General features: G+C 30.3%; 1 protein-coding gene across 3 annotated transcripts in view; it reads left to right on the forward strand.

Moving 5' to 3' along the window:
- The first annotated feature begins 1,003 nt into the window (after positions 1-1,003).
- The window catches only part of LOC108688288 (alpha-mannosidase 2), a 34,790-nt gene continuing 16,187 nt past the window's right edge, over positions 1,004-19,606 (forward strand). Inside the window, exons 1-2 of one of the 3 annotated variants that reach the window (XM_018194495.1) lie at positions 1,004-1,029; positions 1,670-1,808. In XM_018194495.1, coding sequence (XP_018049984.1) covers positions 1,680-1,808 — 129 coding nt within the window. In that variant the 5' untranslated portion in view covers positions 1,004-1,029; positions 1,670-1,679. Of the gene's footprint in view, positions 1,030-1,239; positions 1,345-1,517; positions 1,531-1,622; positions 1,809-19,606 lie in introns of those variants that run through there. The other 2 variants (XM_018194480.1, XM_018194486.1) reach the window with 2 other exon arrangements.

Below are 19,606 nucleotides of genomic sequence, written 5' to 3' on the forward strand. Positions count from 1 at the left end.
TCTTAACGCAGGAATAACTAAATAAGATTAGTCTAGAGCGATAATTTTTATTATGTATCATATGTTAGTTCGTTGACATTGAATGGGGTTACATAAATACATTTTCTTTATTATCACTAATGAAGACTTTGTAAGTCGAAACGTTTGAAATTTATCGCATTATACGAAAGTAATAAAAGACGAATTTTATTAGTTAACTACATTTGCTCATTTTTTTTTAAAAAGTCTTGACATTTTAATTTATTATTATTAATTTATATATCATTTACATGAGCCTACTTTTCTATATAAAAATTATATTTTTATATTTATATAAAAAACGCATTTATTAAATGCGTTTTTATACAAAATGAATCTGAAATACTTTTTTCAATCATTACGCAGGCGTGCGTAATATGCCCCAATCGTATCTTTTGAGACAAATGGAATATGCTTTTAATTGATTTATGGAATATACTCTAACGCAACGCGAACATCTAGTTGCCATTCCCGGTGACGCGAACGTATTGGAGCGTGTTGGGCATGTTGGAGTGTGCGAAGCCAACAAACTTCATATTTCGACGTAATAACAAAATAAAAGTATAAAATAACTAGGCAGAAACTGGGATTCGATTGTGTATTTTGAAATGAGGTGAAAATTATAAGAATGAACAATGGTACTAGGTATTGGCCAATTAAATTATGAATATTCTAGTGAATTTGTTCACTTTTGTAATTTTCACCTCATTTCAAGATACACAATCGATTCTCTGATGTTCAAGGAATAAATTTACTAGATATTGATCAATGAAATTATTAGTATTCTAATAAATTCGCTCACTTTTGTCATTTTCACCTCATTTCAAAATACAGAATTGATTCCCAAGTAAAATAATATGATTGGTCGGTGCAAATTACATTTACGCAAATTACGCCACATATGATGGCATTCTAAGTTCTATGGGATTTCGGCCTATGAGCGACATTATGAACACATACCTTTAAGTAGAACGCAGCCCACGTTCGCATCTGCTCGCATCGCAATATTTTGTAGCTATGAAAATTTCCTAACCTGAATAGTCGATTTTTAGGATTAATATTTCAATTCACGAAGTAAAACGATTTTCTTTTTTCTTGTCAAATCTTAATTTTTACGCAAAATCGTATCTATTGACTGCAATTTTATCAAGATTCGAGGTGGATGAGGTATTCTTAATATTGAAAAGGAAAAAGGAAAAATTATAACATCGATGTAATTCACATGATTGAAAATGATTGAAAAAAACAAGAACGATTATGTATATATACATATTTTCGTAGCAATGGCTATCACTACTGATTAACTGTGATGAACAGTGAAATGAGGTGAAATGGCTAGATAATATATTGGTTAATGGATAAATCATTTCGTTGTAAAACGAATTCAAAGTGGCAGTTGGATTTATGGAAATTGTTAATCAGAATCTTATTATTGAATCTGAAACGTCGAATAATTGAGAATATAAATTCCGTCCCTAATATGTAGTCCCTTCCAAACGGTGGATGAATTAGGTTAAGACTGAATAGACTTAATTTACTTTTTCTATCAATATCGAACTGGTTGAAGTTAATAAGAACTGCTGAATTTAGTATTTATAATTTAGTATTTACAATCGGTGTGGAGTTTAAATTTATATCAATGCAAAACCAGATTTGTAATAATGAGGACTAGAAAGACCATTGCCATTCTCGGAGCTGGTTTGATCCTGGCTTGCTGTGCGATGATCTATTTAATGATGGACCTAACTCTTCTTCCTCCTGGACAAGGTCCTAAACTTTCCATGAGCAATGTAAGTTATCGTTTAGTAATATATATTTTCAATATGATTAAGGAGAAGAATATAGAGTGAAATTATAGGGAACCTATTTTTCTTTTTACATTTCTTTTTTCTTGGCAGTATTTTTATTAATGTCTTTTTAAGTAATTTCTGGATTTAAATTAATGATTGTGAAAAGTCTGTTTTCTTTGTAATTTTGCTCAAGATTTTTTTATAAAACTATAATTTTTTAAAAAAACGAACAAAATATAGTCTAATCATTTTTTTTTAATAAAAAAGTCATGAAATTCGATTTAGTATTTATTTAAAAAATTAACAAATTTTCAAGGAAATACTTCAAAGACTTTCAATGATTAACACTTTTTGTTTGTCTATTCCAAATCGAAGTTACAAGTAGAAAATTCTGTATTACATAACAATCAAATAAAAATTAAAAACACATTTTTGTTCTTCATCTGTTTCTAACCATTTCAAGTGTCAGAAGATATTTATCTTTATATAATTCTATTTTTTCCAAGTTTTTAATACATTCACAGTCACTGATATAGATTATATTGGAGGAGCATGCTATTAAGTCTATTCTATGATGTGCTCTTTGTTTCCTAATTCTTGCTTTTTCCCTTGCTTTTGCTTTTTTCCCCTTTGACCGTTTTAATAACAATTATATTTCTTGCTACTGTTTCTTCTGAAGTTTGTTAACTTTTATCTCGGGCGATAAACTACAAAAAACTGGATAAGAAGCAAAAAGACATATTGTAGACTTCAAAGCTATTGTGTCTATTGTTCATTAGAAGGAGAGAGAGGGGGGAGAGAAAATATAAAACAAGGATAACATGACATTGCTAGCGCGTCAACACAATCATAGTAAGAGTATCCACTAGCAACTAGCTGTAGTAAAATATGTAATACATAGTAATACATGTTTTACTACAGCTAGTTGCTAGTGGATACTCTTGAATAATACCTATACCTATACAGACTCCCTATAAAAGTCAAGAAACACTATACAGACTCCCTATAAAAGTCAAGAAACACATATCTCAAAAATCAACTACAGCGAAAAAAAATGTAAGAAAGCAAAGTTACAAGGCTGTAAAAAATGTATCTAATGTTTGCTCTAATATTTGTATCTAATATTTGAGAGCAGGGTTGTCAGAAAAACTTAATTTACAAAACCCAAGTACAAATTACATTGTTTTTGTATAATATTAATATGCCTTCGTATCTTTAAATAAAAACTTAATAAAAGTAACATATTTATTACTTAATTACTAATTCATTAAACTTATAATAATATATATAGTGACTCGCATTAATATTCGGATATCATAATAATAGAGAAACTATTATCTTTGAAATATAGTTTTTGTAGGATTAAGAAATTTATGATTTTTTAATCATTGAAAATGCTCATTATAAATATAAAAAAACATTAATTTTGTTTATTTAATTAATGTAGTTTTCAATGTAAAAAAATATTAAATAAGTCAATCCTTAATTTTAGAATTATAAAAATTCGGACACTCAATATATTTTATATTTACTGATCCTCGGAAATCAAGTTAATTTATTCCTTGTTTACCATGAAGTAAATCATACAAAATATATGATGTTGAATTAAATTAACCTAGTTTCCCCAAGATCACACAGTTAACAGTGAAAATGAGACGTAAAGATAAAAATAATTCATTTGATGAATGCCAACTTGTTATTTTTTATTGTGAAAAAGACAAATCATATCGAGAAATCGGTAAATTAATAAATTTGAATAAGAGTACAGTAGCAGATATTGTAAAAAGATATGTTCGTGAAGATCGTATTGAATCAATATCTTAAAAAGATTTCAAAAACAAACGATTCTCTTTCGAATGCCATTGGTCCCATTTTGATATCTTTAAAAATGACCGACTTCCCCTCTTAGCGCATTTCCGAAATTTTGAAATAGCTGTACCTCCGAATCCTTTGGGGTACAAATGAAAGTAGGAGAGGTACAAGTACAAACGATTTTCTTTCGAATGCTGTTGGTCCCATTTCGATATCTTGAAAATTGTCTAATGTTCGCATATAGGGATCGCGCAAAAACTGAAACACACTGTATCTCCGAATTCTTTGAAGTACAAACGATTCTTTTTCGAATGGCATAAATGAAATTTAAAAATCTTAAAGTTGCGCGCTGGCCATTTTTTTATTTTTCACTTTTTGTTTAACTGTTTGAGATACAAACGAAATAATAATCAGTACAAACAAGCATAAACGAAGTACAAACAAAGTACAAACGGCCTACAGTAATAATTTTTATTTTTGATAAAATTGAGCGCCAGGTTCACATCGGTGGTACATCCTAATACATTCGTCGAGCATTAAAAGAAAGTTACAAGGGTAAAGTTGCTTGTAAAAAGCCGTTCATAAATGAAGCGAATCGGAAGAAAAGATTAATTTTCGCCAAATTTATTTCTTCTTAAGAACAAATATGATGAAATGATATAATATTCGCAGAGAGCAAATTTAACATTTTTGGATCTGACGGACGAAAAATGATATGGCGAAAAGCAAACGAAGAATTCAAACTGAAAAATTTGAAGTCAACTATGACACACGGTAGTAGAAGTTTAATGGTTTGGAGTTGTATTTCAAGTAAAGGAGTGGGTGAATTAGTTTTCATTGACGAAATTTTGGATAAAAATTTAAGTATTCTAAAAGACAATTTAATAAAAAGCTAATAATATGAATATACGAAGTAGTTTCGAATTTTATCAAGACAATGATCCAAAACATAAGTCGCAAATAATACAAGAATATTTATTATACAACTGTCCAAAAGTATCACATCCTCCACCACAGTCACCAGATTTAAATCCTATAAAAAATTTATGGAATTTATTAGACCGTAACATTCAGATTATGCCTACAAGATCAAAAGAAGAATTAAAATTACGATTAAAAGAGAAATGGACGCGCATTACACCAGATTATTTAACAAAAATTATTTCTAACATGCCTAAACATTTGCAGCTTGTTATTAAACAAAAAGTTCCAACAAAGGATTAAAATTATTATCATTTTTTTTTTAGTTTATAGATTTATGTTATTAAATCTTGTTAAGTCTGAATATTTTTGCGATACCAGAATTAAGCAAAATTCTGTCTATAGTTTAATATATTCGAAACTGTATCATATAAATAGTAATTATAGAAATAAAAGTAATTATAGAAATAAAATTTATATTTCTAATAATTATAATGAATTTTTCAATTTAAAACAAAAGCCGTAAATTTCTTACTCCAACAAAAATTATGTTTAGAAGGTAATAATTTCTAAAGTATCATGATGTCCGAATATTAATGCAAGTCACTGTATGTAAGTGATATAAGTAATATAATATTGCATGTATAACTGAATAATTATATCAGTCTATGAAAAAATATAGATGATATTATTTAATAATTGCAAGTACTGTAAGATAAACTACATATATCATCAGTTTGATTCAGAAACTAACATAAATGATATTAAGGATATTCTTCGACTGCAGTTGTGCTTAACATAATGAGCACATTTTTTAGTATTCACTATTAAAATTTTTTTAAATTTTATGAAAAAATTTATTTTATCACTTTTATATAGTAAGATATTATATAGTAAAATGTTCCAAGTATTAATGTTTTTATACAAGTTTTTTTATACAATATAAAATGCCTCCCACCTTCGTTGGCCTGCCATCGGTCAAAAAAATAGCAACTTTGCTCAATGATTTCTTAAAAACGAATACCGGAAGCCATATTCAGACAAATTTCTTGTGATAATTAAGTTTTATGTCTCATAAACAAGTGAGTTTATCTTTTTTTAAACGTTTTTTAAAGTTATTAAATGTCAATTTTTCATAGGAACACTTATTTTTATAAGTTTCGAAATTGTAAGATTTATGTCTCGAACTTTTAATTTAAATTTAAATTTAAAAAATTTGTTGGCATATATTTTTTTCTTAAAATATGAACTTTGAATTTTATTTTTTTTTTTTTAATTATTAGATTTCATCGATTTGAACAAAAGATATAAATTTTTGAATGTATTAATACTATACTCATTTATGTTTACATATTTTCAAAAATAAAATATTTAAACAAATAGATTTGTTAATGAATGTATAAATTCTTCATTTAGAATAAAGTAAATAAGTTAAAAATAAATTAAAGAAGCTATATGAATTTTTAATGTGTTTTAAATCCATTTAATCCATTTAAAAAAAATACATCGGACATGAATGATTCTCGTATACACTTAATGGATATTAAAAAAATGTATACACTATGAGGGTTAAGAACCCTGAAAATCATTACTTTTAGATCTGGAAAACCAGGAAAAAATCTTGAATTCAAATCTACTACTTTTACACTACTTTTAGATCTGGAAAAATGTTGAAACGTTGACCTGGTCCTAAATCCTGATTATATCGGTTGGACTTTTTGAAGTTATGTTTTTGTCGAACAGATACTATGTTTTTAAAACAATAGACGACTGTATTAGAATCCTAAAATAAAATCCCATAAACCACACAAATCCCCAAAATGGTTTTTGTCAACTCTGTTTGGGAATTCACAAAGTCATATGAAGATCAAGTTGAATTTTTTTAATGGAAGCCTCATGTTTTGCATATTTTTGTAGTTTATTCCTTTTTAAATTTCTTTTTTAAAACGCTATAATAAAGTATTGAGTATTGAGTAACATTTTATTGAGTAACATTTTCAGTTATGAGACTTGAAAGTTATTCGAATGTTTTTATATTAAAAAAATTAAATCGTTTTAAACAACATTTAGAAGGTTTTTGTTTAGATTTTGGATAATACTAATAAACACTGCGATATTATAACTGAGATAAGTTATAGAGTCTCATAACTCAAAAGTATTTAACGAAAAAATATTTTGTTATATTTTGATAAACTTTTGAAATAAGCCTTTGAAATAAGTTACAATATGCAATAAAAAATGGAGGATTCCATTTTAAAAAACTGAACTTGACTTTTATATAATCAAAAGTATAACATGAGGCTCGAAAGAATTAATCAATGAATGATATCAATGATATCAATGATGAATGAATCATATATAAAAAAGCCATTCAGAACTAACACCAGCTATTCGGGTGCACAGAAATCTCTTTATTCTTGTATGAATGTAACAATATCGAAATAAATAAACGTTTCAAACCTTCGTTTTGAGTCCTTTTCAATATAAAATAGAAATCTAAATTATATGAATAAATCTATCTAAAAATGTAACTACAGTCAGTACAATAAATCTTTCAGAGTGGTAAAACATTCACTGTTTTTCTTTATTCAAATGTCAATTTACTATGTAATGAATAGCCAAGTGATTATCATAAATTGTACAATTATATTATAAAAACTTACATAAAATAAAAACGGTATACATTGCGTCAATAAGTAAAGCCATCTCGTTCATCAAATTGTCAGATTTCCTATGTAGTCATTCATAAGAAAAACGGAAAACGAAAAAATTGAGAATTGTTTAATCATTTAATTGTTAAATCATTTGTCTGAGTTTTAATTTTATTAGACTTACATGAAAATGTTTCTCACGATTCGACGTAAAGGTCTTGTGATGTCAACGGTCAAAATTAAAATGAGAGTCAAAATAATAAAATCAAGTAATTATTGAAATAAAAATAAAATTAAGAACAGGAGAGAAAAAAACATGTCATGATTCCGCAAACAAATCTATATATAGTGGATCTAAAGAATAAGTATCGTTTTGTAAATTTAAACTCTATAAAGATTATGCGTTTCGTGGGTTTCCTCCGTGTCCAGATCCATTCTTGGAATGCCACGTTTCGAGAACATTGCAGTCCATTTCAGGACGAAGAACAGCCTGATACTGAGCTGTTTTTCCAGGTCTTACCTTTTATTTACGTTAATTGTTGGACTGGTGGGAGGAAAGAAGAGCATTATAGATGGGGGGAGAAGTGGAGGAAATTCGTCAGTTTTCAATAATCAAGACAATGGTTTTCCATATTTTATTTATGTTGTAGCCATTATCTCTATTTAGATTGTTAGAGTGTTTTTGTGTCTCTATGGTTTCTCTATATTTTCTTGGAAAGTATGACGTAATGTTGGCAATTGTGGTCATTTTGTACGACAGTACTTGATGCCCTGAAATAGTATTTGATATCCTGTTTTAATGTTATGTTCTGATAATGCTGATTGCATGGCATGTTTTAACCATGATATCACGTTGGTTCTTTTATCCATAAGTTAATCATTCTCCCGGTTTCTCCAATATATATATTAATGTATATAATATATTTGTCCGCAGGAATAAGGTATTTTGTATATTCCTACAAAGCTGAGTGGAGATCTTTGATTTTTAGGATTTCTTAAGATCTGGCTTTGGATGGTTTAAAGATAGTTCGGATATTGTGTTTATTTAATATCCTGCCGATCTGTTGTTCTTTTGACATATGGGAGAATGGATAGGATCCTTTCGTCTGGTTGTGTTGTTTGCATGTTTATTGTTTGCTTTGATTATATCTTTTTTTGTTGTACTTTTTCTGTAAGCCTAGTTTTAAGTATTGAATTCTGTCTGTAGCTGTTCTTTGTCAGAGATGGTGAAAGCTCTATATACAAGTGAGTTGATTGCAGATTATTTTTGTGCTAGATGATGGTGCGATTCGGCATGTAGGTATCTATCTGTGTGTGTTGGTTTTCTGTATATTTGATGATCTAAGATACCGTCAGCTTTCTTAGAGACAAAAACATCTAGAAAGAGGAGTTTTTCTCTATATCTATAATAAAATGGATATTTGGATATTAATTGTTGAAGAAAATAAGGAATTTATGGTTCTGCCGTATCTCCATATTATGAATGTGTCGTCTATATAATGGAATCAAACTTCTGGTTTTTTTGGATGTTTTTCATTGATGAAATCAATGAAACTGCAAGATTTACGAAACGTTGGCATTCCAAAAATGGATCTGGACACGGAGGAAACCCGCGAAACGCATAATCTTTATATAGAAAGCACCCGTGGAAGCCTCACGAAATTTAAACTGTTTCTGCTTTATATGGATCATTTCCGAAATGAATCTTTTATTAAGTATCTTTTCTTCGTCAAATATTTTGATATTTTCCCAATTCATGTTGATGTCTAATTCTGTGTTCAGTTATTACGAAATGTTGTGTCGTATTTTTATGTGATTCCTATGATCATTTATGCGTTTCTTCAAACATCTACCTATTTGGCTCACATACGATGTTTCACAATCTCGGCAATCAATTTTATATATTATACAACTGTTCGAAATAGATTGGGACGAACGTTTTTTATGACTCCTGATGAACTTCTTAAGATTATTAATTCTCTTGTATGCCATGTGTATTACGGAGTTTTTAAAAAAATTTTTTTTTTCTGATAAAAATAGGATAAAGGGTATTGTAAAAAATCTATGATTAATTTTCCCTTTGTTATTGTTTGTTGTCTTGTCTTTAGGTGTGTTTGATCATTTGTTAAAATTTTTTTGACTTTTTTTTATTTCAGTGAATATGAATTTCAATGGATATTCATTGTTTATAAGAATTTTAATTATTAACTCGAAGTTCTCCTGATGGAAATAAAAGTGGGGCAAAGAAAAAACTCTATCTATTAATCCAACGGTTGTTCCCACTTTTTGGCATGGAGGATGTCTAAAAAAATAATTTATGTAACGACCAGAAAATGTGAGTTTGTGATACCAATTATGAATGAGAGAATTTTCTTTTCTAATTAAGCTAACATCAAGAAAGAAAATTTTAACTTATTCTCGCTCATTTCAATTGTAAATTTTAATTTGGGGAAATATAAATTAAAAATGTTCATCAGTGTATCAGTGTCTGACGTATCACATATTAATGCAATGTCATCAACACATCTCAATTTCACAGCCTAAAAGGCTAGTGAAATTGAAAGATCCTTTCAATTTCAATGCTTTCGTTTCTAAGTCTTGCAATTATATCCGATACAACGGGTGATAATGATGAACCCATCGGTACACCAAAAGTTTGTAAAATTTGTTATTGAAGCTAAAATATTGAATTGAGAACTAATTCTAAAGCTTTAAAAAATTCCCTTTTGCTCGGGTTTCTTTCAATGAGATGATCTCCTCTCCTCTCTTGTCTATAATCAATAGGTACGTTTGTGAATAATGAAACCACATCAAGGGATAAAAGAACTTTGCTATCAAAGATTGTCAAGTTAGAAATATGTTTAATCAAGTGAAAACTGTTTTTGATAAAACTGTTAGCTATTTTCATAAATTATGTCATGTAAAAAGGAGACTAAATCATAGAGAGGACTCTCTATTGAAGAAACTATAATACAAAGTGGATATTCTATTTTGTGTATTTTGGGAAGACCACTTGCAAGAAGCGAAACAGGATTAGAAGAGTTTAATTTATTATAAACAGAATTTATTACGAAACCGCGTTGTTTCCATCCTTTCAATAAAGTCTTAAGTTGTGTTATCATTTTATTAACTGGATTGTGTGTCAATATCTTATAAGTCTCGGTGTCACACAATAATGGTTCCATTTTTTGAACATATTCTGTCTTGTCAAGTGCCATCACTACATTATCCTTATTCACTCTTATAAAAAGAATTTGTGGATTGTTTTTTAAAAAACAAATAATTTTGTAATTATGAAAAAATTCGCTTCTCTATCGGTCAATTTTTCTAAAACTTGTTTTATCCCCTTGATCAAAGAAAAAAATTCTATTCTTAGTTTCTCTAATGTTGGATACTTTTAATCTGACAAAATTATGTTCGATGTGTTTAACAAATTCAATCACAGTATTTCTAATGTTGAACATTGGCAAGCAGAAATTTTCACTTAATTGCAACAACTTTATATAATCATTACAGTACATTTCTTAGCTCTATAATTTTGTTTCTTGCATTATTTTTTGCTATAATTAACCGTTTTCAAGATACTTTAACGTTTTTGGACTTTCCGAGCAAAGTTGACAAAAACCCAATTTTTTCAGAAAAATTTTGGGGTTTGTATAGTTTGTGAATTTTTGTTCTAAAACTCTAGTACAGCTATCTATTGTTTTAAAAACGTAATATCTGTTCGACAAAAACATAATCTCAAAAAGTTATCCAACGGATACTACCATTTAGATTTAGATTTAGAACAAGAACTTTATTAATATAATTTATGTTCGTTTTTAAATCAGGCTGATAGTCTATCTTATAGTACTATTGCAATTATTAAGTGTAATATTATCTATATTTTTTCGTAGACTGATATAATTATTTAGTTATATTACGCCGTGCGACAACATTTTTCACACATGAAAAACTCAAATTTTCTGTGAAAGTAGAGATGAGATCTAGTATCGGCGTTTAATTTAACGATATCAAATCGTTTGCGGTGTTTATGCAAGTTTAGAGGAGAAGTTTCACTTCGTCTGCAGCGCAAGATGATATTTTGCGATTGTCTGAACAATATGTACATATTTCCATAAAATTGATCGCTGAATGAGAAAACAATCAAATTAAAGCGATTGAAATAGAGCAAAATGAAAAAATATATTTTTAGTCGAAAATTTAGGCCGTGATCTGAAAATGCTCATAACTCATAACACTTGTTTAAACATTTGTTTAACATTTGATAAACAACAAGAATGATTCGTAAATGTTGTAAGTCTGAATCAAATCGCGGCGTTATACGTAGCTAACTTCAAGAAAAATGCGTTATAATCATTTTTATAGAAAGGTCGAAAATTTTTTTTTAATTAAAAATACATATTTTCAACATCTTCCTTTATTTATGCTTTAATTTTATCATTTAACGACTAATTTTGTATTAAGTGTACAACTTTGCTTCCGCCGTTTTTTTCCGAAATTCGAGGCTTTATTGTAAAAAACTGGTTATACATTTATGATTCAAAGTATTGTCTATCGCTGGCCACTATTTTCTCCCATCTTTCGGGTAGCATACGAATCCCGCGTCGAAAAAACTGGTCATCTTTTGAGACTATCCACGAATCGATTCAATTTTTTACTTCTTCATAAGACCGGAAGTGCTGGTCAGTCAGGCCGTGTGTCATTGATCGAAACAAGTGATAGTCAGAGGGAGCAATGTCTGGAGAATACGGCGGGTGGGGTAGGACTTCAACGTTTCCAAGTATGTCTTGACCACTTTCGCAACATGGGGTCGAGCATTGTCATGCTGCAAAATCATTTTATCGTGCCTCTCGTTGTATTGCGACCGTTTGTCTTTCAATGCTCGGCTCAAACACATCAATTGCGTTCGATACCGATCGCCTATGATTGTTTCAGTCGGTTTTAACAGTTCATAATACACTACGCCGAGCTGGTCCCACCAAATACAGAGCATGACCTTGGACGTCAAAATCATCATTCTTGAAGCGTTGAAACCACTCACGACATATTCTTTCACTAATAGCGGCCTCACCATAAGTATTTGAGAGCATTCGATGAGCCTCAGCCGCAGATTTCTTCATATTGAAGCAAAAAATTAAAACCTCCCGCAAATGACGAGAATTTGGCTCGTAAATTGACATTTTCAATCGAGAATAACTTTATGATGCAGACACAAATCGACTAATGTTTCTGGGGTTATGTTGACAGATGCCCAAGTTTATTGTATGACGTCTATGATCTATTTATTTCGACCACCACTTACCGCTAAAGCCATCTATAGGAAAACGGCGGAAGCAAAGTTGTATTCATAATATGAAAATACATGATTTTCAAACAATTGTAAAATTTCATCTTGTACCTTGGCCGAAATAACCTATCCAAATGTGCATAAAACTTTAAATGTACGTAAAAAATACAAATAATTTGATATCGCGGAACGACACGTACGCTTGTATTACATTTTGCCTTTATTTTTTTTAAGAATAACTTGAGTTTTTTATGTGTGAAAAAAATTATTTTTGTTGCACAATTATATAACTTATATAGGGTGTCCCAAAATTATTTTTGTTGCACAGTTATATAACTTATATAGGATGTCTGAAATTTTTTCAAACGCTCTTGTGTAGATAGAGCGGACTAAACTAATCGTGAGTCGAAAAGTTCTATACTATTTTACAATTTTTGCGATGGTTAACAAGGTATTAATTACTAAAAATCGCTGAATATTGGTTTTCAATAATTTTTTACTCAAATACTATCAACTTTAGAAAAAGCAGCGAGAGGCAGAAATTGTTTATTTTCTTTTCATAAAATCCTGAGAATTTTTTCAGAATTTTTTAATATCGTATTTTCTCATGTAAAAATAATTAGCTAATAAGAAAATGCAGTATTAAAAAGTTGATCAAAAATTATTAAAAAATTCTTAGAGTTCTATGAGAAGAGAATTTTTGTTTCTTGTAGTTTTTTGGTAAATTTGTGTTGATAGTATTTGAAAAAAAAATTATTGAAGACCAATATTCAACAATTTTTAGTAATTAATATCTTGTTAGTTATTGCGAAAATTGCAAAATGAGGACTCAATTTAATTCGTTCTATCTATCTACAAAAGCGCTTGGCAAAAACTTTCTGGACATCCTATATATGTATTATGAGTTTAATAAACTGATAATTAAGTGATAAATATATTACTTTTATTGAGTTTTTGTTTAAAAATGCGAAGGTATATTAATATTATACAAAACAATGAAATTTTACATGCATTATAGGTTTTGTAATTTGTACTTAGGTTTTTGTAAACTGAGTTTTTCTGTATCAATTCTATTTCCGAGGATTCTGTCTATATCATGCAGAAATCGTTTGTCAGACAAAAAGCATTTGATAATTATTTACATTTAGGATGTATGCGATTCGTCCCATAGCGATGTATGTGAAACAGGTTCTTATCCCCCCCCCCCTCCCGCCTGTCGAGCATGACTTTCCACGTGACTTTTATTCCACCTCTTCTACTTCAAGTGTGCAAGACTTCCACGCGAAGCGACTTCCACTACACCTCCCTTATTACTTAGGGGCGCACAACTTTCCACGCGAAGCGACTTTCACCCCATCTCCCCCTCCCCTACTAAGTTTCTGTTTTATACAGTAGAAAAAAGTAATTTTTCAAACTTTTTTTGTTAATAACTTTTTAACAAATAACGAGCGATAGTTAAAACTTGTTGAAGGTTACTCAGGATCATGACTTTGACAACATATGTTAAGGTCATTGGGGGGGGGGAGATAAGGTGGAACTTGTTCGCGATCCCCTAATGTAAACATTTATAAATAAATATGTTAAACATGGACTCTCTCTCTCTTTAAAATAACAAAAACAAAATTAATCTGACTAATGAGAGTCAGCGCGAGAGGAGGTGCGCAATAAAATTTTAACAAATAAATTTGTCACTCCATTTGATGTGTTGTTTAAAATCTTGAGAAGTTTTTTATTTATTTAAAATCTTTGAACGTTCGATTTTCTTTGGAATCTTCATCAGCAATATTCTTAATCATATTAGATTTCGCAAATAAGATAGTCACTCAGGTTGCCAAAAACTGAGTATAATCCATATGCTTAAAGCTTAATTTAAACATTCGTTAGATCTATTCGTCATTCCGGATAACTTAGACGGAGATAAATCAAATCCACATAATATATATTATGGTAAAAAGTAATTATTTGTGAATATTAATATCATCCAAAGTTTCATGATAAGATTTGGTGATCGTGTATTACACAGTTTTGGCAACCTGTGAGTGATTCTCTACCTTGACCGTTCGTGAAATCTAATATGGATTAAGAATATTGTTAATGAAGATAGAGAATTGAAATATTCAAAGATTCTCAAGATTTTAAATAAAGAAGACATCAACACATCAAATGAAGTAATAAATTTATTTGTTAAAATTTTATTGCGCACCTCCTCTCACGCTGACTCTCATTAGCTCAAATTAATTTTTTATTGTAAACATTTATTAAACATTTTAAAAAACTTTATTTTTTGAGAAACAAAGGTTTATATAAGATGAGAATATAGAATAGAATAGAATTTATTACATTTCAGTATATAGCCAAGAAGGAGACTTGGTTTACATACAAAACTTAACTCATTCATCTCCATATTTCGTCCGTACGCTATCACACATATATTATTATATATTATTAAATAATTACCTTTTGTTATTTTGCTATTTCTAATTAAATTTTCTGACTTTGATTTTTAACATTCTTTCCAGTCTTTTATTTCTTTTCATTTTTTGTTTTTATTCTATATCTAATTCTAATATTGATCCACTAAATTTACATTATCTCTAATATCGCAGTCTATAATTAGGTCTATTTATCCTAATCATTCATTATTTCTCTTTTCTTATTTTCGTCATTCTCTAAATTGCACCACTTTACATTTTTACCCTTACATTTTATCTACATCCTCTTTCTAGAACTCGAATCCTTTCTCACCTCTCTTCTTTTAGTTTTATCTTTTTCTGTCCGTAAAAATTTCCTTATTTCTCCTTTTATCTCGTCTAAATTTTCATCGTATAAACTCCTTAAGATTCTTTCATTTTCTCTTGCTATAGGTGTACAACTTTGCTTCCGCCGTTTTCCTATAGATGGCTTTAGCGATAAGTGGTCGAAATAAATAGATCATAGACGTCTTACAATAAACTTGGACATCTGTCAACATAATCCCATAGAAACATTAGTCGATTTGGGTCTGCATCATAAAGTTATTCTCGATTGAAAATGTCAGTTTACGAGCCAAATTCTCGTAATTTGCGAGAGGTTTTAATTTTTTGCTTCAATATGAAGAAATCTGCGGCTGAGGCTCATCGCATGCTCTCAAATACTTATGGTGAGGCCGCTATTAGTGAAAGAACATGTCGTGAGTGGTTTCAACGCTTCAAGAACGGTGATTTTGACGTCCAAGGTCATGCTCTGTATTTGGTGGGACCAGCTCGGCGTAGTGTATTATGAACTGTTAAAACCGACGGAAACAATCGCAGGCGATCGGTATCGAACGTAATTGATACGTTTGAGCCGAGCATTAAAAGACAAACGACCGCAATACAACGAGAGACACGATAAAGTGATTTTGCAGCATGACAATGCTCGACCCCATGTTGCGAAAGTAGTCAAGACATACTTGGAAACGTTGAAATGGGAAGTCCTACCCCACCCGCCGTATTCTCCAGACGTTGCTCCCTCTGACTATCACTTGTTTCGATCAGTGGCACACGGTCTGGCTGACCAGCACTTCCGGTCTTATGAAGAAGTAAAAAATTGGATCGATTCGTGGATAGCCTCAAAAGATGACCAGTTTTTTCGACGCGGGATTCGTACGCTATCCGAAAGATGGGAGAAAGTAGTGGCCAGTGATGGACAATACTTTGAATCATAAATGTATAACCAGTTTTTTACAATAAGCCTCGAATTTCGGAAAAAAATGGCGGAAGCAAACACCTAATAATTGTACACCTAATAATTTAATTAACCTTTCTCTTATTTCTGAACATTCCTCCAATAGTGCTGTAAATTATCTTTTCCCCTATCACAGAATATGCAGTTCTTCCACCTAATATTTATTGCCTTCCTCCAAATTCCCACATCTTAATTTAAGACTTTCATCTCATCTTCTCTTTTCCATTCTCCTAAGTTTTCTTTCCTCAAATACGATGGAACCTTACTGTTTATTTTTATTTCCTTATATCTTTCGTTGTATCTTGCCTTATAAATTTTACAGTCCTCTCACTGTTTTTGCACCTCTCTTTCCCTGTTTATTAATTGATTTTCAAAACTTTCCTCCCCGTGTGTCATTTCTCTTGCTTTTATACTCCATCCATTCCTATTGTAATACTTCATCCTTTCCGTATAAATTCCCCCATCCATTTCTCCTCTTCCCAACGCGTGCTCGTTAAATTTCTCATCCTAATTTTATTTTTTGCTCAAATTTCTTCGCTCATATTCCCCATCCTACTCTGAATTTATCCATAAGAAGGTTTCTTCATATTCAAGTACTTTGGAGTGCAGAAATCCATCTTATATAATCCATCATAACCTTTTCTAATTCTTCTATCTCATCCTATCCCTATATTTCCACTCCATAAGCCAATAACTTTGCATCAAATATCTAAATAAAATCCATCTTATTAAATTAAATTCTCCTGAAATCGTTCTTGCACATTCTCTCATTAAACCCTATATCTTTCTTGCCACCAGCTTACCTTTTTTACCTAATTTTTTATAATTACCTCATTTGTTCAGAAGCTCAAATACTTAAATTTCTACACCTCTTCTATCTCCTTTTTACCCTTTTTATTTTCATGTTTTGATTTTTTTTTCTTCTTCTATTACATACTAACATCTTAATTTTATCTGTATAGAATTTTAATTTTTTTTCTTCTAAAAATCTTTTAAAAGTTCCCATCATATCCTGCAGGGTATCCTGCTTCCCTATTTTTTTGGCAGTAAAACTATATCATCCGCATACATGAGATTCCTTTGCTCATTTATACCTATTTCATTGTTTAAATTTTCTCGACATATCTGTCATTAATAAAGATAATAAAATTATTATAGATTGATATCACAAAAAAAGACAGATACTTGTCTTTTTTCTTGAATTATCCTATATGCCATAAAGTTGGAACTATATTTGGATTAGTTGATAGAACGATTTCGCTATCCAATTCATCTTTTTACAAAAAGAACTTGGAACTTATTATCGAGATTCTATTAAATATATATTAATCGAGATTCTATTAAATAATACTCTCTGAAAATGAGTTTTAATCATATCAATAATAAAATGAAACTAAACTTGGCAGTCAACAGATCTACAACAGTTGAGAATAATAATTCAATTGAGAATAATAATTCAAATGCTGAAAATGAAGAGGAGATTAAAGAACATTGTTATATTTCCTTATGTTACAATAGATCGATTACGAACAAGATCTCTAATGTAATTAATAAATCAAAAACTATGACAGTATAAATGTCTTAACAAATTGGATAGATTCATAAAGACACAAAAAGATAAAACCAACATCAAGAAAATAATAGTAATTTATAAAATCAATTGTAATGAAATTGTGACGTTTCTTATGTTGGACAGCTTCGAACTAGAGTAAAAGAACTTCGTAATAATATAAGATTAAATTAATCCAAACACTCAGTGGTCACGAAACACATTATCGGTTCCAATCACAGCTTTGCTTGAGATAATGTCTCGTTTAGATCACGAGACAAATTTCCGAAAAAGAATCATCTCACGGAAATGATCCACATAAAAAAAACGGCATAAATTTAACGAAGGATACTGAATTGTTGGATAGCTTTTATTTTAACATACTTGACATACGCGAATTAAAATTATAATGTTTTTGAGCACACTTATTTATGTCATGATTTATCAATATATTTTCCTATAATATCAATCCATTCCAGAACGTTTGAACAATCAATAACTTTTTTCTCATACATGATGACACAGTTTTTTATTTCGATTCAACCTTCTATATAAATTAACGTAAGTGTGATTAACTTCTCATCATTAATAAATTATTGGGTTGTTCGTGCCGATTTTGAAGGAAAATTGAAACGCAGAAAATTTTAATTTTAGTATACATTTATTAAATTATGTAGGTGCCATTTTGTTCTACAACCTTTCTCCATCTTTCGGGTAACTTGAAAATTCCGTCCTTCCAGAATTTCTCAGGTTTTTCAGCGAAAAACTTTTCTAAGCGATTTTTTACCTCGACCAAAATTGAAGCTTTTTCCATTAAGGGAATTTTGTAATGATCGAAATAGGTAGAAATCAGAGGGCGCGAGGTCTGTGAATATGGTGGATAGGATAGAATATCTCAACCAAGCTCCAACAACTTTTGTCGAGTTATCAAAGACACATGAGGCCGCGCATTGTCCTGATGAAATACGACGCCTTTCCGATTCGCTATTTCTGGACGTTTTTGTTCAATTGCTATCTTCAATTCGTCTAATTGGGAACAATACTTCTCTGAATTTATCGTCTCATTGTTTGGTAAAAGCTTATAATACAGAATCTCTTTCCAATCCCACCAGACACAGAGCATGACCTTCTTTGGATGAAGACCGGCTTTTGGGTGGCTAAAGATGGTTCATTCCACTTTCCCCAAGATCTTTATTGTAATGATCCATTTTTCATTCCCCGTCACTACTTGCTTCAAAAATGGTGTCTCTTCGTTGCGTTTATAGAGCGAGTCGCAAATGGAAATGCGATCCAGATTTTTCTCTGTTAAATCATGAGGAACCCACAAATGGCCAAGCTTCATAAAATGCTCGTGGATTTTGATACATTCAACATTTCTAATTTACATGTCGTATAGCATGGGTTATTCTCGATCAGTGTTTTAATCTGATCTTCATCTGTGATGGAGGGCCAATCCGGGTTCTTGATCTTCAAGGTTGAAATCACCAGTTTTAAACCTAGCAAACCACTTTCGCACAATTCTTTCAGTTACAGCACCTTCGCCAACAGCGCATATCTTGTTTGCCACTTGTGTGGCATTTTTGCCTTTCCGATAAAAGAAAAGCATTAAATGCCTAAAGTGCACTTTGTTTTCTTCCATATTCAAAGGCGTATAAAACTGACAAAAATTAACGTATCGCAACCAAATTTTTTTCCAAATATGCCTGAAGTACCATCTTTTACGATATGTACGCATATCATTTGTTTTCAATCGTTCTGATATATTCAGACCTATCCTTACGCCACCTACCAAAAATCAGCACGAACTTTCCGGACAACCAATAATTATATTAATAAATATATATTATATATTAATAAATATAATAAAATA

The sequence above is a fragment of the Atta colombica genome, unplaced genomic scaffold (genome assembly GCF_001594045.1).
Source record: "Atta colombica isolate Treedump-2 unplaced genomic scaffold, Acol1.0 scaffold104, whole genome shotgun sequence".
In the NCBI taxonomy this organism is placed as follows: Eukaryota; Metazoa; Arthropoda; class Insecta; order Hymenoptera; family Formicidae; genus Atta; species Atta colombica.